Below are 22,015 nucleotides of genomic sequence, written 5' to 3' on the forward strand. Positions count from 1 at the left end.
GGTGAACAGAAGTGCCCTATGGATAACTCTGGGGAAGTTGGGATGCCCACCTCAGTTTCTACGATTACTCAGGGAGCTCCACACTAATATGAAGGCTCGCCTGAACTTCAACGGGTGCCTATCAGAACCCATTTCGGTTGACAATGGGGTGAAGCAGGGTGATATCCTAGCACCTACACTTTTTTCAATTTATTTTGCAACTATGTTATCGTATGCCTTTAGGGAATGTTCTCTAGGTGTTTGTTTGCGTTTCAGAACAACAGGTATAGGCCGTCGGCCCAGAGTGAAAATTCTTAATTTTAATGAGATGTAAAAGGGGTGGGCATGATTTTTGGATATAATATGTATAAAATCATAAGAAACATGGAAAAAAATTTCACAAGCAAGATTATGGTGCATTAATAAATAATTTTAATTTTAATGCACAAAAAAATGCTAACTGTTAAGTTGCCTTCGTACAAAAAAGTAGCCATTCAGAATACTTCTTTTATTTACTCCTTACAATCTACCAATCACAATCATCGTAGTGCGAGTTAAAAATTCAATATGGCTGCCTCCAGTGAAGAAGAAATGTTTGTAAACAAAGACAAAAAAGAGTGCGTTATGTGCATATTTCCAACTAAAACATTGAATGTTAGATCTTTTTCAGTGAAGACATGGACGCGCTTTTTAGAATATGTTAAAAAATGGAAAGGTTTACATGGACCACAAGCAGAAATTGCGAAAAACTTTGACTTAAGCTGTGATTCAACTGAAATACCACCTCGTTTTGGGTTTCACCAAACTTGTTATGCACGTTTCACGGATTATCAGAAAATTGAAAGAATTCAGAAAAAACTAGAAAAGAATACTGATAACGTTTTCGAAGGTAAGTTTAAGCTTTTAATAATTTTTATTTTTATTGATACGTATTTGGAAAGAGACAATTTTTCTTATACTCCCTCTATTCACTTAGGCAAGTACGTGTGAACTGAACAGCATGAAAAATTTTATGGTAGGAAAAAATGGATTTAGAGTAACATTTCGTATATAAATTTAATGGAAAATCATCCTCCATTTCCTGGAGACTATTGTTAATTTTTTTTTACCATTAACCCTAAGTCTGAGTGCCAAGATTGTAATTTACCCCCTCCTCTCCCAATAAAAAAACGCACAGAATTTATCTTCACTAGAAAAAAGGTCAACACCTCTAAATTCTAAAATATATTTATTCAATTTAATTGATTTTTAATTTTTTTTTTTTCTTTTTTTTTTTTGTAAACTTCTAAGTTGTACAATCTTTTTTCTTCTCGGGGGAGGGAGCGATTTAAATGAGGGTGTTAATCTACATTAATATCTTTTCAAACAATTGAATATGTACATAAAAGTTGGCATCTGTTTTAGAAAATTTCACTTGTAAAGAAAACAAAAAAAAAAACTAGAGTTTATTTCTATTTACTTGCCTCCCCCACGAGAACATAGATACAAAACAGGGTTTTATTGTGGGTAAAATTTAGTTCACCAAAAATGTATTCTGATTGGAACAAAAATTACAATTGCCTCAGTTTAGAAAGATTTCTCCTTCACAAATCTGAAACAAAAGATAACCTGTATTATCAGAATAAAGGGTACACTTTGCTCTTAGCCAAATGCTGTTACTATTTAACAGTTTTCATAATTTCAATAATTTTAGCTATTGGTTTTAATCTGGAAATGTTTCATTTCTTTTATGATTCTAAATATAGATACAACTTTCTATGGTACCATTTCTTGATTCTAGCACTTCCACAATCAGTCACTTGACAATCTATTCCATTAACCTTTATCCTCGTGTGGCTTTTAGCCTTGATAAGTGGTAACTCACTAGTAAAATAAAGTGCATTGCATATTGAATTTACCTACCAATTCCAATGATAAATATATTGCATGATTTTGTAAACATCCCTTGGTCCGATTAATAAGGAGTCACCAGACGATTTAATTGTAGAATGTAAATTAATAACATACAATTTTTTCACAGAAGTTTTATCAGCACTATACAAAAAAAATCTTAAATTTTTAATGAAATGTTTTGGATTTATGAAATAATGATTGGATATTTTTAATTTGAACTTTTCCATATACTTTGTTATTTCAAATGCATATTAAACTCCTAAATATATTTATTTTTACAGGGTCCCCATCTCAAGAAAACATTGATGCGACTACTGCCGAAAATGATGATCCACCAGCTAAAAAAAGACGGGTTCTTCGTTCCAATTTTGATCGACCATCTTTGCCAGCTAGATCAGAGCATATTTTACCAGATGTTTGCATACTATGCAAAAAAGTAAAAACTATAGTGTGCAAAGGATCTGGCAAAAGAAACAGGGAAAAACTTGTCAGATGTTCGACAATAGAAGCTGCTAATTTAAAACGAGCAGCAGAAGAAAATGAAAATGAATCACTCCTCATGCAAATAAGGAATAAAGATTGTGTAGCAATCGAAGTGAAATATCATAACTCATGTTACCGTGACTTCACTCGATATTTAACCAAACCAACCAAAACCGAACACTCTGAGCAAACTTCATATGCTAAAGCATTTGAGGTCTTTGCGAAATTAGTCCAAACAAGGATTATCGAAAACAAGGAAATCATGAGACTTAAAAAATTGAAAGATTTGTTTGTCAAACAGATTAAAGAAACACATGGAGTTGATGCGCATTTATATAAAACAGGATATTTAAAACAAAGATTAATGAAAAAATTTCCTCAATTATGCTTCATCACTCCTAAAATGAGATCACAAGGTGACATCGTGTATGTAAATGACATTACAGTGTCTTCTCTTGTAGAGGAAAAAACAGTACTCCATGAGGAAACACATACCACAACTCCAAGTGAAACAGAGTCGTCAGAAAATGACACAAACCAACAAACAAGTCATGTACGCTCAGATCCAAATCCTCTTTCTAACTTGTACATAACAGCTATGGATCTGAGAAATATTATTCAACAAGTAAAACCTCCTTCGTTATGGCCGCCAACAGCAGAAACATTAAATTTGCAGGAGGCTGAAAAGATGGTGCCCCATATTTTATTTAACTTTCTTGCATGGATAGTTGGGGCATCTGAAGATTTGTGCACAGAAAAAATAATGGACATATCTGCATCCGTCTATAGAAAGATTTTGTCTATTTCACAAGACATTATATTTTTGTCTTCTAACGGACGTACATTAATGCCAAAACATTTATCACTTGGTATGGCTGTACGCCATCTGTCTGGATCTGCCCAAGTGATTGGTTTATTGAATGGTTTGGGACATTGTGTTTCTCATTCGGTGGTTTTAAATCATGATACAGCACTAGCTGAACTTGAAATCAATCGTGGAGAAAATTCTATTCCATCCACCATCCAGGCAGGTATTCCAACAACTTTGGTCTGGGACAATAATGATTTTGGTGAGGAAACTTTATCTGGACATGGAACAACACACAACACAACTGGGATAATAATACAAAATATGTTAGTCGAACCGTGTGCATCTAAGATTGCAGTAGAAGGACTCAAAAGAACACGGAAAAGAACATTGGAACCACCAGAAGTAAATTTGGCTACATACACCGGTGGAAGAAAAGATGGCCCACTACCATTTGCTGAACATGTTTCACTTCATTCAGATCGTGTATTTCTGCAAAATTCTCTAAAACTTGATATAGCGTACTATATCACAAAATTCGGCAGTGAAATTATATTACCATCTTGGACTGGGTTTAACCAACTCCTGTGCAAAAGGGAGATTGCATCAAAATCTACCATAGGTTATTTACCCGTAATTGATGTTAGCCCCACAGAAATGGATACAGTCCTTACAATTCTAAAAAAAAGCATTGCCATTGCAGATCAACTCAAGTTAGAGTCTCTTGTTATTGTAATGGATCAAGCAATCTATTCAAAGGCACAATTAATTAGATGGAGAAATCCATATTTCATGAAGAGATTGGTGATTCGACTTGGTGCTTTTCATACAGCAATGTCCTTTCTTGGGTGTTTGGGAAAGCGTTTTCGTGATGCCGGGCTTCAAGATATTCTAATAGAATCAGAAGTTGTTGCTGTAGGCTCAATAAATGGAGTTTTCACAGGTAGACACTATAACAGAGCAGTTAGAGCCCATAAATTAGTGGCCGAAGCAATGCAGCATATGCGTTTGACAAAACAGCATTCCTGAAGAAAAGGCAGAAAAAGTGAAGCATTTAATGACATCCTTGTCACAATCATTCCCAGGACCTCAGTATGAAGAAATTCTGAAGGGAGAACATTTTCAAAGTTTTCTATCATCCTATGAAGAATTTATACAGGTTGGCAACAAAAAGCAAACTTTTGCATTCTGGAGTTCTTATATTGACATTGTAGAAATTCTTTTACTTTTCCTTAGAGGTATTCGAGAGTCAAACTGGGAACTTCACTTGGCAAGTGTTAGACAGATGTTACCTTGGGTGTTTGCATATGACCATGTAAATTATAGCAGATACCTTCCAGTTTACTGGTTAGAGATGTCTAATCTCGCTAATACTCATCCAGTGATATATACACAATGCATTGGAGGAGATTTTGCTGTTCAAAGAAGCTCAAATGCCTTTGCTAAAATTCCTTGTGACCAAACCATCGAACAAACTGCTAATCGTGATTCAAAAACAAAAGGTGGTATGACAGGCTTCAGCACAAACAAGAGAGCCGTCAACAGGTGGATATGGTCCCATCATGCGAGAGGGTCTATTACCCATGAATGTGAAACTATGGCTGGCAAAGGAGAACGAAGTGGAACACGATCAGATCTTTTACACAGTCGGATGAAACATGATAAGCTTGCTATTGGAAAGATAATAGACACAGTAAACAGTATGTTTAATCCATTTGAGTATGAACCAGCTGAGTTGATCCATATTGCATCAGGATTAGTTGCGACACAAGATGTTCAAAATGATCTGCAATTTGCTAAGGCAAGGGGCGAATCAGAATTTGAAAATTTCTGTGGGCAGCGTCTACAAACGGGAGAAGTTGATTTTTTTGCCCCGATGAAAAGAATGAATTTAAAAACATTCTCCAGTATGTCTAAAAAATCAAATCATCATGTCCACGGAAAGGATATCACTTTGGAAGCAGATAGAAATCTCCTAGCAAGATTGGTTGTGATTGGTAGAATCCGGAACATTAATCTTCAAGAATTACTGTCATATTCCTTAGGTCCATTACCATTGTCCCTTGCAAATTCACATGGATCGTTGGTTAAAACTAATAAAGCAAACTTACTTCATGCTTTAGAAAGCCATGCTAACAATCCTATTGTTGAGAACCCTATAGTAGGTGGCATATATATAGTGGATGGTATGTCGCTGATACACCAATTAAATTTGAACAAATTACAAGGAGAGAAAACATTTCTTAATCTTGCTCTTGTTATTTTGAAAAGTTTAGTGAACAGGGCAAAATCGAATCATTCTAAAGAAATTCATTTTGTTACTGATACATACCAGCAGATCTCTATAAAAAATATCGAGAGGGATAAAAGAGCTGCTACTAGCTCTCAGATAAGAATCCATGGTCAGCTCCTTCCTCAGCAATGGAAGAAATTTCTTTCAAATGGAGAGAATAAAAAGTCCTTAATAGAATTCTTGGATGAAACATGGTCTAATGTTTCAACATCAGAGCTTAGAGGAGTGAAGGTATTCTTGGCGCATAACAAGAAATGTCATTCCTTCTCACCTGGAAAAGAGGCAAGTGATATTGTCATCCGGTTAGAAGAGACAAAACTTTGTAGCTCACAAGAAGAAGCTGATACACGGATTTATTTGCATGCTTCTTTTGCAGCCAACACTAGTACGGATGTAATCATTATGAGTCCTGATACCGATGTGTTTGTAATTGGAGTTTCTTTACAAAATCTTATTCCCGCACATTTATACTTCCACACAGGAGGAGGAACAAATTTGCGAACAATAGACATCAAGTTGATAAAAGACAACATTGGAGAGTCTGTCAGTCAAGCCTTGATTGGTCTACATTGTTTTACAGGATGTGATAGTGTCAGTTCATTTTACGGAAAGGGCAAAAAGAAAGCACTTAGTTTATTACTGAGAGAGAATGAGTTTTGTTACGCATTCAGTGATCTTGGTAATGAATTTTATGTGAAACCAGACACAGCAAAATCATTGGAAATGTTTGTTTGCAGGTTGTATGGCCAACAAAATGTCACAAGTGTTAATGAAGCCAGATACAACATGTTTAGATTCCAAAGAAAATTGGAAATCACAATGCCTCCAAATCAAGATGCCCTGAGTGAACACATCAAGCGAGCTAACTATCAAGCAGGTACGTTTTATAAATATTTAATTTCCAATTATATGTAAAAATTAAATATATGGAGTTTCATTGTTATTTGCTTATTAGAAAGGATGAAAATTATTCAATATTAATGTTAATTTCTTTCTTTTTTCAGGTGTCTATAAAAGGAGCCTCCATGCAAATCCTGATATACCATCCCCTGATTGTCATGGATGGAAGATAGAAAATGGAGATTTAGTAATCCATTGGATGAATCTTCTTCCTGCTCCAGACAGTTTAATGGATTTAATTAACTGCTCTGCCAAATGTAAAAAAAGTCATTGTAAAGACGTTAACATTTGTACATGTCTCCAAAACAGGGTCCCATGCACAGATATGTGCAAGTGTGCAAGAGATTCTTGTTATAAAATTAGTAAAAACATTGGACATGATGATGATGACACTGATGATGGTGATGACGACGACGATGATGATGAAGTGGCATAAGCAGTGATCAGTTTTAAATAAAAGCATATATGATCTTATTTACTAACATGTTGTTTGTTTAACTTTCATTAAAAATGCCTTTTTGTCCTTTAAATCTGTGTTATTATTCATAGATTCAAAAAAATACTTTTTAATGAAAATTGACAAACATTGTATATTTTACCAAGTTGATGTGTATAAAAAATGACACAAAATCGCAGCTCTACCTCAGGTTTAAACGACCTTGTTACATACAAAATATAGCAATAGATTTGTATGACTAATAATATTGGTAGACTATAGGTGTCTCTACATGAGAAATATCAAAATGTAAATCTATTTCTTTAGTTATCCACAGAAAAGATTGAAGTTGTTTCAAATAAGATGTTTGAAAAAAGCTTTTTTAGAAAAATATTCCCTATTTTGAAGCATAGTAAATATATTAAGTCCAATATTTATGTATTAAATGATGAAGAAATAAATTGGGAATAAAATGTGCTAAACTAGATGTCTGTATTGTTATCGGTTTGTGTGCTACTAAGGTTTAAGCAAGTCATAATGTTCTATTTGATGATTGTCGGCCATCTTTAAATATGGCCGCCGTTTTCATTAATGCGCAACATTTGTGCTTGTGAAAAAAAAATATGATGTTCAGGAGTCTATTGGCATTCATTTGACACCATTTTTTCTTCCACCCCCAACCGAGGTCACAGAATCAAAAATCTAGAGGGATTTTGACCTTTGGGCCCATAGCCTAGTAGGGTCTTTGATCTTCGTCGTTTTCATGCTTCTACAAGGACCTTTCAGCACCTGGTTCGTGAATTACTTTATGCGGATGACGCCGATCTCGTGGTCCATGGTGAGAGGGATATGCAGGGTATCATGGATCTGTTTTCGGGGGCCTGTGCGTCTTTTGGGCTTACTATTAGTCTTAAGAAGATTAAGTAGTTTGTATGTGGAAACAAATATTTTTGTCAACAACCAGAGACTTGCCGTGGTTGACACATTTGTGTATTTGAGTAGTACTCTCGCCAGAGATGGAACCCTGGATGCTGAGGTAAACTATAGGATACAGCGTGCCACTAAGGCTTTTGGTGGCTTAGAGAAGCGAGTATGGTCTGACAGGGGTATAACTATTCATACAAAGATCAGTGTCTATCAATCTTGTAGTTTACCATCCTTGCTTTACGCTTGAGGCCTGGACAACTTATGGTAGACACATAAAAGTCATGGAGAGAGTGCACCAGAAATTCCTGAGACACATTCTGGGCATCAGGTGGAGCACTTTTATATCTGATGTGGATGTTCTTATGTGGGCTGATGTACCTTGTATCGAGAAGTTGATTATTTGCAGCCAGATGAGGTGGGCTGGACATCTGACAAGGATGGACGACTATAGATTGCCAAAGCGCCTGTCCTATAGTGAAATTACACAAGGAAAGCGTCCACAACATAAACCGAGGAAACCCTTTAAGGATAACATCAAAGATAATCTTAATGCTCTTGGTATTGACGTATTCAGTTGGGAAAGTGCTTCCAATGATCGTAAAAAGTGGTGCTCCTTGGTCTATCATGGCTGTGATAGTTTTGAAAAGAAAAAATATGAGCATGCAAAAATGAAGCGTGATATCCGGACGAAAACTCTGTCAGATATATCAGGTCTGTCGGATGATGTCATGCATAACCACACCTGTGATTTATGCGGTAAAATAACTTTATCCGGAGCTGGCCTGGCTAGCCACAAGCGTTCGCATGAAGATCAATCTTTCTTTGATGGGGAAAACTTTGCAGGGCTCAGATGTTCTTTTTGCTCCGTGGTCTGTAAATCGAGTGGAGGCCTGAAGCGTCATATGAGCGTGCACAGTAGAGCAGCATCAGTGTACATCCCTCAATCTAAGTTTAAGTGTGACCTTTGCAACAGACTGTGTAAGAGCAGAAAATAGGAATTGATGCACCGTGATCACACCCCCACATGTATATATGTGTGTGTGTGTATAAGTGTATATATGTGTATATAATAAAAAAATATTTTCAAAAATACATGAAAATGATTGAGTAATCAACAATAAACGATTGAGTAATCAACAATAAGGCAAGGAAAAGATGGTCTTCTTCTGTCAAGAAGTGATAATCACCATATATATATATATATATATATATATATATATATATATACATACATACAAATATATATATATACATACAAATATATATATATATATATATGCATATTATAAAAATATATAGCAATTAAACTACACAAAAGCTTCCGCGTTTTATTTTTTATGATATTTTAGTTAATGCAGAAATCTTATTTATTACAAATACAAATACGGTAGTTATTAAACGTAACGTTAACTTCCTTTAAAAATATAGAAAAAATTGAAAGAAACTTAGGCATGTGCAAGTGAGTATTATGTTTTTTCTAAACAGTTTACCTGTTGTAAGTAAAAAAAAATACTCGAGCAAAATCCAAGGACAGTGAACCAAGTACGATAACCATTAGGCCACTTAATACGATCTTTAAAAAGTGTTTTAAAAACTACTTATTCTTTAGATAAGTAATCAGTCATGTGAACGATTCACGCATGAGCATTCGTGAAACAGTTGACAGCCATATATATCCGCTTATCCTAGACGTACCAATTTTTCAATTTTGACTCCTTAATAGTGCTTTTTTCCGGATAAAAGCCGATTAAATTTTTTCCACACATCTGAGTACTCTATATGCTAAATATCAAACAGAGAAAGGGCACAAAGTCGTAGCACTCCTTCTGAAGCCAAGCCTGAGTCTCTTTTAACTTGTGGCCGACGCCGAATAATGCTGCTAGTGGCTATCTGATTGCACCAGAGGATCACCACACTCTTCAGCACATCCAGGTACACATTAGTGTTAACTTTCAAACCGACTTCAAAGATGTGAGATGGCATAATTTGGCCCTCACTTGAAACCACACCAAAGATTGTGGTGAGAAACTTTGTTTGCATCACTCTGAGGACGTTTATTGCAATCCAGCGTTTTAAGGGTGCCGGCAATGGTCCTGTTGTATAGAGCATGAGTTGTATAGCAGCGTATCTTCGACTTCGGTCGTTGAACATTGTGTCATTTTCAACCATGATAGAATGGTCTAATCGTTCTTGAGCTTTGTACACAACTGGCTAACTTATACATAGTATTCAACAAAAAAGAACACCGGTTTTCATCAAACGGAAACGGAATCATGTCGTCTTTTCTAGGACAGCAATTTTATCATTTTACCTATATATATATATATATATATATATATATATATATATATATATATATATATATATATATATGCTCTTATGCCTTTGTATTTTTGGTGTGAATTGATATTCATATTAAAAACACTTTGTTCCATTTATTTAAAAGAAAGTACAACTTTGTTCCTATTTACAATGCCTCCCCACGGGACAGAGTTAGACACCAGGGTCGTTTTTTAACGTGGAGAAAAGGAACAGAAATAAAAATTGTCTCAGTCGTGAAGGATTTCTCCTCCACTGACAGAGAACAAGAAATTGAAGTGCAGCATCTGAGGAACAGATACTACGCTTTGATCTTGTCCCGAAGTACAACGTTGTTATATATAAGTCATCAATGTGCATTCATCTGCTGATTTGCATATTCTTTTAAACAATCAGATTAAGTCTATATTATATTTCTTCGTATTTTATGGGATGATAATCTCTAGTTAATCATTACGTGTAATTATATTCATGCAGATATTCTACATGATTCATACTTGTGTAATATTTGCGTAAAAAAATTATGTTAACCAAAAACCTTTTTCTATATATATATTTATGTATGCGTATATATATTTGTTTTAAAAAATTGTCCACCAACTCATGCGAAACTTTATATTTGTGTTTTATGCGGGGGAAATCGGTGCAAAACTGTGAAAATTTAAAAAAAAATGGAATTTGTCAGGTGCAGATCGAACGACGGCATTACAAATATGCATGCGTTACGTAATAGATATTGATTTATGCTTTAATTTTTAGCCTTGAAAAGAAGCATGTCTTCATTGCTCAGGCATTAACGTCGAAGGGAAAAGCAAATCCTCAGCTAAACATTTTCATTTTGGTTTCGATTCTTGGTGGTTGTGCACGAATCGTTTTTTTTTTAACTTGTAAAATCATTACTATATATTGGGTCCAATATAATATACTATAATAATAAATACGAAATATGTGTTAATCAAAATATCTTATTTAAGCGTATTTTACAACTAGGCAACGCCGGGTGGCCTTCTAGTATATATATATATATATATATATATATATATATATATATATATATATATATATATTTATAATATATATATATGGCGATTAAGCTATACTTAATATTCCGCGTTTCATCCACTCTAGGACTCCTCAGGCTTATGTGCGCATAAGCCTGAGGAGTCCTAGAGTGGATATTCAATGTAGCTTAATCGCCACATATATTTTATAAATTACTAACTAGCTCTACCTACGTATTGAGCACTTTTGAAGTAAATACTTAAAGTTCACACATAAATCTATACTTTCGTATATTAATTTTATGTGAGTAAATTAAATAGTTATATATATATATTTATATATATAAATATATATCTCAATATATATATATATATATACATTGATTTTAACTTGGCGTATCTATTTAGACAATATGTTCTCCAAATTGCATCGTTCTTTAAGAGATATGAGATATCGATCATTCTTTTACGTTATATTTTGGCCAGGAAACCTCTATTATTTACTACTTTCTTTTTCCGTTGTTTATCGTGCCAAGATTGTATCACAGAGTTCTTTCCGAATTTATGCAATCTCGAACTCTTAAAATAGTTTATTTATCATGAGGAATTCTTTATGTTTATTTATTGACAGTTCTCCGTAAACAGGATGTATTTTTACTGATGGAAGCTTCACACAAAGCATTGTGGAATCTCTCATTCGGGTCGAAGTAACAAAAGATAAAAGCTGTTTGCCAGGTTTAAGAATAATCTTGCCAGAGTTGTTTGAAATAAGTAAAACTAAATCTTTCGTAGTTTTTAAACTTAAAACTCACCACCTATCAATATGAAAGACCACTCTGGGATACGGGTTCATAAGTGTTTGGTAGTTGGTGCAATAACTTCATGATGATCAGTAATGGCGGGATTTAAGTTCGTCTTAGTTATTTAAGAGGATGTGTTAACAAGAAACATTTACATTATACACGAGAAAGAACATGTTATAGGCAACTGGAAAGCAGCCTCACGGTATCTTGTTCAAGAGACAGACAGTTCTAGGAAAGAAACTCTGCTCATGGAATTTTAGTTTATTTTTAGGTACAGATGTATTCGACTTGTCTTTTTACATGTGACTTTGAATCACGTTTTTCTAGTTGTTATTTAAAATCCTATTTTAACTTATCCACCGCATTGATTCCTTGATTGATTATAAGTTAACCTTTACCAAACATTCACTTTTTCAAAACATTATCTCTGCATACCCCTTTCTACATAACAGTTAGCAAAACAATAATAATGTTCATAAAAAAGTCTTGACTTGTTGTAGATGAAGGAGTATCTGTTACAAACGTTATACAGGGAATATATTGCTTCGAACGCAGGCGAGTACCTACCATAAAAAGTAACGATAGAATTGAGATGAACTAGCAACGTTTCTTCTGTGAGAAAGATTAAGAAGGAAAGCGAAAAGTTTCTATCGAAGCTTTCATTCAGCACTTGGATTTGTAGGTGACACTATAAATCGCAACACACTGGTGGCTAGCTGACGAGATTTATACATGCTTGGATATCATTTCTACTCCTTTTAGATGTTAGGTTATGCCGGGCGACATCGAGTTGCCTTGCTGGTAATTGATTAAGAAAATCAACTATTATTATGAAAAAGTTAAAATGTTAGATAATGAGCATTAATGTTATTTTGTTCAATATTATGTAGAAAAACGTATGCAGAGAGAATGTTTTGAAAAAAAAAAACGAATTTTTAGTAAAATGTTTAGGTTAACTTAGAAACAATCAAGTAAAGAATGTGGTGTATAAACAACATAGTTTTTAAAATGACAGAAAAACGTGATTAAAAGTCACATGTTAAAAGATAAGTTGAGTTACGCCATAGCAGGGATTAGTTTGAATATATACAAACAGAGATTAGAGTTAGATAGAAACGGAACAGGCTAGTCCTTAGCTGGTTAGGAATCGTTCAGCTGGCGCAGTGAAATAGCAAGTATGCAGGATAAATAAAAGCTGTCGCAAAATGTAACCGGGGACTTCTGATCGTTTCTTTGGATGGATGTTCATTTCAGCTTTTGGCAGATTCATCAATCAAGATTCCCAGATAAATGTCGGTAATGTTTTTCTGTTTAGTAAGATATAATTCCCCCGCCCCGGAAGATGTTCCATCCCTTTTTTGATAAGGAAAATAATTGTGGATAAAATCTTATATATCCCGTTTGTTGAAGTATTGTTGAAAGTAAATATATCTGTTTATTATATGTATTATAAATTTACATACACATACATACGCTACAGAAAAGTGGACAAAGAGAATGTTTGGAAAGAAAAAATGTTTAGTAAAATATTTAGGTTAACTTAGAACAATCAATGAACAAAATATGTTTCTAACAAATAGTAAACGTGATTCAAAAGACACATGTTAAAATATATGAGTTGAATTATGTCATAGCAAGGATGAGTTTTTATATATAGAGATAGAAGAGAGCAACAGGGACGGGAGACAGGACAGGAGTTCACAGCTGTTTGGGAATCGATCAGCTGCGAAAGCTATCCGGTGACGGTAAATAGCAAGAATGTAGAATAAAGGATTTGTGTGCAACTCCAATGCCGGGGAACATCAGGAAATAAAAGTTGCAGGAAAATATAACCAGGCTGTAAATTGTCGCTCCTTATGAAGAATCTTTCTTGCAACTTTCGTCAATCTCATCAAACGAGATAAACCGATGTACTAGATATGTTCTTCTTCTTGTGGCCTGAGTAATTCCCCAGATAGATATTTATTTACACTGTAAGGATTGTTTGTAAATAGTTGTATGTCCGCGTTTGGAGAAATGTAGTTGAATGTAGATATATCTGGTTATTATATGTGTTAACGAACATTGCATAGACGACTATGTAAAATATAGACGGTTTGCTCCCCTCGTTTATACATAACTCTTTTATAGACAATCGTGATACACATCTCTAAGTAAAACAGAACCCGCAAATATAACACAAATACGCTGATAGAAACGAAGAAAACGAAAGGCATGCTTTGAATTACATTTATATATTGTAAGCATAAAGGGTTCGCTCTGAAAGAAATAGTCAACCACCTCAGCAGAAACAACCTTCTTAGTGACACACAATATGGTTTCCGCTCTGCAAGATCTACCGCAGATGTGCTGACGGTTATATCCCACAGGATTAGTGAATCTCTTGACAAAGGCTTCCTTTCTAGGGCAATTGCTCTTGACATATCAAAGGCCTTTGACAAAGTATGGCATAAGGGTCTACTTCACAAGATTTCCAGCTACGGTATAACTGGAAATGTTTTCTCAATCATTAAATCATTTCTCTCCGATAGGCTCATAAGATAACAAATTAACAAATTTAACAAATTCCTAATGAACCGCCCCCCTAATTAAACACTTCATAAAATCTCCTCACTAACGTGATGTACTTGCAATAACCCTTATCCCTGAGTGGCTTCCGGGCCTTGATAAGTGGTGATCACTGTGTAAAAAAAAATGTGTAAAAACGTATATAGTTCTAAAGAAAGTATCTCTGTATCTACTCTTATATAAAAGTCACTCTGCGTGTATGTGAGTTCCATCCTTATAGGTTCCGAAATGGTTGAACTGATCTTTTGCAAATTTCACACAAAGGTTATTTATATGTCTGGCAGTGTTCTTAGATATTTTTTGTACAGAAATGCATCTGAGAAGAATCGAAAATCGAAAAAGATCCGATCCTAAAAATAGCTTTTCTTTCTTACAGAGAAAAATAATTTTTACATGGGAATATTTTAAGTTGCACCGGCGAGGGAGATAATAAAATCTAAGCAAATAAGTTCTTATGAGAAAAAAAGCAGATTTGTTGACATTTTAAAATATAGCTCAATGGTATAGTATTCAAATACAGATCGAGTGATCCTGTGTTCAAGATATGGTGTACCTGCTCATTTTATTAAAAATGTTTTCTAATTAATGAAGTGAATTTACGATAAAAGAAGAGGTACCATTTAAAATCACTGCAAACTTATTTTGTTTGCATATTTTAAAACTAAACATTAATCAAAAATGACATTTTCAGGTCATTCATCGTCAAGCCTAAATATCAGCTGACATGATATTGTAAACAAACACAGAAGGCATTTAATGATAGAAATTATCATTATTATATATATTTAATTTTTTAATTTTTTTTTTGGCGAATTAGTCCGTCGGGCAAATTATTCCTCGTAATATATAATAATTAATAGAGGATTGATTCTATAATAATATATACATAATCTGCATAAATTAAAACATCATGGTTAAGCGTATTGTACGACTGGGCAACGCCGGGCGTCCAGCTAGTACTTTATGTCTTTTTGCTTCAAGCAGACGCTTTCTGGGACTAATACTTGTTTTTTAATACAAGATTTATAGATATTCAAGTATCGATTTAATTGTCTTTTATCTAAAATATAAAAGTGAAGTTCATTCATTTTACTCTCATCAGTTGACCAGTAAAATATTTTATTAAATATATTTCCTGTGGTCTCCTCGTATTACCGGATCCTAGAACAAGAATTAAGCTGGTCTGGTGGAATATTCATGGAATATATTTAGTTAATAATAATAGGATAAGCTGCACCATTGCTTGTATGAGTTTGTGTATCAGTTTGTTTGAGGAAATCTTATTTTAACTGTGTTGAGGAAATTTTATTTTAGCTTCGAATACTGTGTTATTTGGAATATAAGATCAGGCTTATTTGTCGAGTTGAGTATCATCATACGTCCTTACAAACCCTTGAACGGAGAGACTGAAGATAATTGTTCTAGTATGTATGAAGTATGTGTAAGGTCGCCGCTACATATAAACAAAGGAAATAAATAAAAATCCTTTTTTAACAAGTGCATTTATTACCGTTACCTTCGACACTACTTAAAAAGCGTCTTGCTACCGCATGTCCATTTTAGCCTGATACGTGTTCCTCTTTTTATCGGACCACATGCCGGCAACAGACAGCCCATTCTTATCTTCAACTTTACACGCCCATTTTCTTCGACGTCGACTTTCTGTTTCGACCACGTGGTGTATTTTCTCTCTTTTTTCATTTTTCTTCTCGCGCATAGTTCTTAATTTGCATATGCGTGTTTTTCACCTACTGCTGCTGCTATTTTCTTCACAAGCCAGCAATTCTTCGCTGCTGTTGATATTTTCTCACGCGCTCACAAGCACTATGTTACATGTGGAGAAGTTGAAAGAAAACGCTTTTACGACTAACTGAAAGGAATTACAAACGCTTGCTTCAAATAAAATTTATTTATCGTTTACTCTAATAGATTAGCTCTAACCTAATCTCTGCGTAAAAAAAAAAAACGCATACACCGTTTCAAGGAGATTCGGACAAGGAAATGACGAACCTGAGAGGAAATGTCTTACCTTCATTTTTATTCGTACGTACTTTTATGCAGGATGAAGCCGAAAAGATAGATATATCTTTCTCGTATGCCACTGTTTATATCAACTGATTTCAGCGACACCTACCATCGTTGAAAGGGAGATAACTAGGCCTGCTTTATAGAGATTGAGTGTAGGAGAGGTACGTAATAATATAATCAAATCCGCAATTGAATCTGCTTCTCTACTTCTAATATATTCTAATACGAGTGTACACGTTTCGCTAAAAATAACGGATATAATTTATGCTTCACCAGGGTTCGCACTAATATCAACATCTGTATGAAATACCGTTAACGTGTAAGTAAAAGAAGAAATATAAAGAACAAAAGGATTAAACTTCTCAACCTGGGAATTTTATAAAACACAAAACATCTCATCACAGAAATACATTGAAGATGCAATTTTCTTGATCTATTTAACGGACTCAGTAAGGTATAGTGCTAACACAACACGCGCGCGCACACACATATCGATGCCTCCATTCAGTCTCGAAAAACTAAGGATACCTACTGTAGGGGAAGCTGCGCGTGTAAATATGTGGCAAGGGTTGCGCAATCCTCAACCCCACCTCACCTGAATCGGCACAGCTTGAGTCTAGTAGCAAGAAGAAGTTCAGGGCGATTAGAAACAAATTACGAGATAAACGGAAAGCGTTTGCAGCACCTGGAAGTCGCAAATGGTCACCCATCTGGTTCTGGCCAGGCTCATCGTTGCTAAACTTCGGTGATCTGACGAAAACCGGTGTGTCAAACGTGATTATGCCCTACGCACACAAACAACCCCACACACACACTTACGCGCACGCACGCATACACACACGCGCACGCACACTCACATATATAAAAACATTAATTATATACAAATATAAAAATCTACATATACACAAACACAAACACGTATATATATATATATATATATATATATATATATATATATATATATATATGGTAAAACTGGTAATTAGTAAAAACCTGAAGAGAGTGCTCAATACTATTGCAGAGCAAATATGTGTTTTATTTTTTTTATTACCGTTTTATCTGTTTGGTTACATATGTTTCGGATGTTGGACCGTGTTTACGATCTAACAGCCTCGTCAGACATTACAGGAATGGTTCATTTCTGTAAGGTCTGACGAGGCTGTTAGATCGTAAACACGGTCGAATATCCGAAACATATGTAACCAAACAGATAAAATGGTAATAAAAAAAATAAAACACACACACACACACACACACACACACACACACACACACACACACACACACACACACATATATATATAATTAGATGATAATTACTCTTTTATACATACAGACAATACAGTTTCATTCTTACGCAATCATCAGTTTAGGACAATTTCAGCCAGTCGGGAATTTTTAACCCAACCACGAACCAACCTTTGACTCCATTTGCTAAGCCTCCACCTCCGAGCCATCAAACAATTGCAACGGGAATGACGGAAATTAACAACTAATAAACGTTCAATTAGAGCACAGACATTAGACAATCCAGAGTGTTCGAACGAGCGGAAACCGTGAACGTTGCACAAACGCTAGACAATGCCCATTCTAAAGTATTCTTTAAGAGGCGAAATAATTAAAATTAAATAATAATTATTCTTGCATGTATATATACGTTAAAATTATATATGTTAAAATAATGCATGTATATATATATATATATATATATATATATATATATATATATATATATATATATATACAGTGTACACCTCTTCACATTTACTCGAGACATTTAAGTATATCACTTCATTAGACAACACTGATAAAATGACAATGAAAAATAGTCTGTGTGAACCTTATTTACAAGAGTTAATTTATTTTCCCCTCAAAATGACTCAAAATATAACCATTAAAAACTAAACCCCTGCTAACAAAAGTGAGTACATCCTTAAGAAACTATACTCCCAGATGTCTGAATTGAGTCATTTTCTCTACAAAATGTCGTGTGACTTATTAGGACCATCTATGCATTAGGAATAGGTGTGTTCAAATACTAGCCACCCTTATAGATCCTAACACACAAGTGTATTAAACAGAAGGATCCGGTTTATAACATCAACAGTAGATTCTTTGATAAGACATCGGCGCATTCAAAATAAATGTTTCTGTTTATAGCACAATTGGACCATTATACTTGACTTTTGCATTTTAACCTTTAATTCAAGCCATTAAATAAAATAATGTAAAAAAAAACCCAAAAAAACAATAGTTTCAGTACAGAGCAAATCGGTCCTGGATATGACCTTAAACTATATCCAATGGTGAGTCCGAAGCTTGCGGGCTTTGGGGGAGTGTGGAGCCACCCTTTAATTGCCATTGCTCCTAGGTCGACTCTGACCCGGAGTGGTAGTGCCTGTTAGGGCCCCAACTATGGATTAAATAGAAACTAACTTGAAAAGGAACAAATATATTCTATTAAAAAATTTTTTCTTCCGAATCACTGGATTCGGCATTAAATAACCTGAAAAGAGTTGATATGCCGAAAATCAAAAACAAAACAACCAACAGAGCAAATCAAATCGATAGATTGCTTGCACTTGTTGGAGACCCATCGCGGTGCACCGGGAGAAAACTTCATATACTTCCCCGCAGTTACTTTGTCCACATACTTTGTAGTCTACATTACATTGTAGAGAACCTACTGTGGATTTTATAAAATTTGTCGGGCATTTCGGTAAGTAATAAAACTTGTCAAATGCAATTGTGTGTAAGGTGTTAATTTAGTCCAAATCGCCGGTTCCTTCTTTCATCAGATTAGTTCGATTACTGATACTTATCGAAGACATATCGATACGAAACCTATCTAAGAACATTGCCATGTACATAAATAACCTTCGTGTGAAATTTTATAACACGCCTAACGTTCCTTATAGTAAGTTATAAATATATATATATATTTATAATTTACTAACTAGCTGTACATATATATATATATATTTATAATTTTCTCACTAGCTCTAGTTATAAATATATATATATTTATAATTTACTAACTAGCTCTACATATGTATTAAGTACTGTATGTATTAAATTACTAACTAGCTCTACCTATGTATTAAGTACTGTTGAAGAAAAGTTTACGCATAAAATTATACTTTCGTATATTAATTTATGTGAGTAAATGAAGTAGTCATGTATATATATATATATATATATATATTATATATATATATATATGACTACTTCATTTTCTCACAGAAATTAATATACGCATATATATATATATACACGCACACACATACATACATATATATATATATATATATATATGTGTGTGTGTGTGTGTGTGTGTGTGTGTATAAAGTTGACAAGAAAGTTCTTGTGGTTTTTAATTTTAAGAAGTTAAAAAAAAAGAATCCAAGGGAGGTAGTACAAATGATTACAGTGTAAATACCAATGTAAATGACGATGTCGGAAAATTGTATTTCAAACAATAGTCTGTGGAACAGTTCATCGAAATTAGGTCATCCTGTCTGTCTCCAAACTCTGAACAGATGATTCAATTTTTTTTTATTTTTACTACAACAGTTTTTCTTTTTTAAGAGATCAGATTTACCTTTTTAAATGGCCGAATGAAACTTCAATTTATATATATATATATTTTTTTAGTTATATAAGATGAAGTAAAAAAAAAATTATCTTTATAAATGTATTTTTTCATATTTTTTTCTTCCTTTCTTTTCTCTCTCTAAATGACTATACAAAGAACCTCCTTCTAAATTGTTCTTCTTTTCTCACTCACACTCTTTCTTCTAACTCCTCCCCACCAACAAACTTTTAAACACCATCCTTTTCTTAACGTTTTTACCTTTCGATTTTAAATGCTAAGAACGTTAAACCATGCTACACGTTAGACATAGTAAAATATTTTTCTCTACTAAAATTTAAACTTTTTTAATTTTCAAATTTTTTCTTGCCTTATAAGATCAATAATGATCACAACGGTCAGCACATCGTAGGAGTATATTACTATATTGACATAAAAAATAATAAATTCTTTCATTGAGCTCTACCGACCACCATTGTTGGAATTCAATAATTCTAATCCTTTGAATATTCTTAGCCAGGAATATATATATATATATATATATATATATATATATATATATATATATATATATATATATATATATATATATATATATATATATAAATTACAATTAAATTTACCAAAATGATCCAAGATGGTAAAGTTAAAGTATATTATAAATATTATTAAAGAATTAATATTTATAAAATTATTTCAGCCAGATGTAAAAGCTAGATTTTTGAATTATTCCATGAATTTGGATTATTATGGACCATCTTCCAAATATGGGATTTCCTGGGATTTTACTTATACAAATGGAGATTCTTTTAATTTTCTTGAAGATTTACATTTGGATTTTACCATCACTGGATTTTTTTATTTTCCACCATGTGTAATCACCTTTTTCTTCACCATATTCCCTCAGCTTCACTTTTTTTGTTTTCAAGTAAGATCTTTGACTTACTTGTTGTTTCAGCAAATACTTCTGCATGCAAAATCCGATCCCGCATTTTGCTAATTCCTACCCTCTGATGAGAAGGAAAGTATTTCTTCGAAACTCCGCGGATTAAGGACTATCAACTTATTAAATGTTTCCTTTTCAGATTAAATATGTTTTTAACTCATTTCAAAGTGTTTTTTAACATATTTCATTAACTATTTGCTCATATATATATATATATATATATATATATATATATATATATATATTTGTCATCCACATACAATTCATAAGGAATATCCGCCTTACTTAATAAAAAAAAATATGCTACTTTTTTGCTATATTCTTGCTGACGAGGACATATTTGAAGACAAAACCTTTGTACATTATTGTCAATAATTATTGTCAATTTTAATTTAATAATATGAATAACGTTTCCGAAACGATCGTACACTCAATTTGATTTTGTCTTGTCTATCATAATGAAATTGATTAATAATTTATGATTATTAATCTTTTTACTCAATATATATATATATATATATATATATATATATATATATATATATATATATATATATATATAAGTGAAATTTTCTGTGTGCGTGTCCGTGTCTGTAGATTTCCTTACCAAATTACTCTGTCAATTTTCAGTCTACTGACTGTAGATTTGACATAAAAGGTATTAGATTTGGGAAAATCGTTTTAATCAGTTTTTGGCCAGAAATTTGTCTGTCAAAGGGTCAACGTTCAACGATTTAACCTTTGAAAACTCTACCAAACTCCTCCGCCAATTTTGGGTCTAAACACTTGCAATTTTAGATGTAAGTTACTTGGACATGGATCAAACTTTTTAATTCTATGTGAGCCCAATATAATACATGTAAAGGGGTAAGAATTGGCGTCAAAGTTTGAATGCTGCGGTCTCTACCAAATTACTCAGCCACTTTTTAATCTAAAGATGTGAAATTTTACATAAAGTGTATTCAGACATGGGCAAGCCTTGTAATCGGTTTTTGGCCGACAATTTGGTTGCAAAGGGATCGAAGTTCAAAAGATTTGA

The 22,015-nt window shown here is 33.5% G+C and overlaps 1 protein-coding gene across 1 annotated transcript; it reads left to right on the forward strand.

Annotated features, from left to right (window-relative positions):
• The first annotated feature begins 270 nt into the window (after positions 1–270).
• LOC145252370 (uncharacterized) lies at positions 271–7,279 on the forward strand. Its single transcript, XM_080111768.1, has 5 exons — positions 271–868; positions 2,154–2,308; positions 2,657–3,735; positions 4,184–6,333; positions 6,461–7,279. Exons 1-5 carry the CDS (start codon positions 547–549, stop codon positions 6,790–6,792), a joined length of 4,038 nt encoding a protein of 1,345 aa, XP_079967894.1. The 5' UTR covers positions 271–546; the 3' UTR covers positions 6,793–7,279.
• The last annotated feature ends 14,736 nt before the right edge of the window (positions 7,280–22,015 follow it).

This window comes from Euprymna scolopes, chromosome 29 (assembly GCF_053919585.1).
Source record: "Euprymna scolopes isolate OS-2025 chromosome 29, ASM5391958v1, whole genome shotgun sequence".
NCBI classification, from domain to species: domain Eukaryota; kingdom Metazoa; phylum Mollusca; class Cephalopoda; order Sepiida; family Sepiolidae; genus Euprymna; species Euprymna scolopes.

Coding starts and splice junctions, on each gene's coding strand:
- LOC145252370 (XM_080111768.1), top strand. CDS start 547: ATGGCTGCCTCCAGTGAAGAAGAAATGTTTGTAAACAAAGACAAAAAA. Junction 3,736..4,183: donor ATATTACCATCTTGGACTGG/GTTTAACCAACT, acceptor TTGACAAAACAG/CATTCCTGAAGAAAAGGCAG. Junction 6,334..6,460: donor GCGAGCTAACTATCAAGCAG/GTACGTTTTATA, acceptor TTCTTTTTTCAG/GTGTCTATAAAAGGAGCCTC.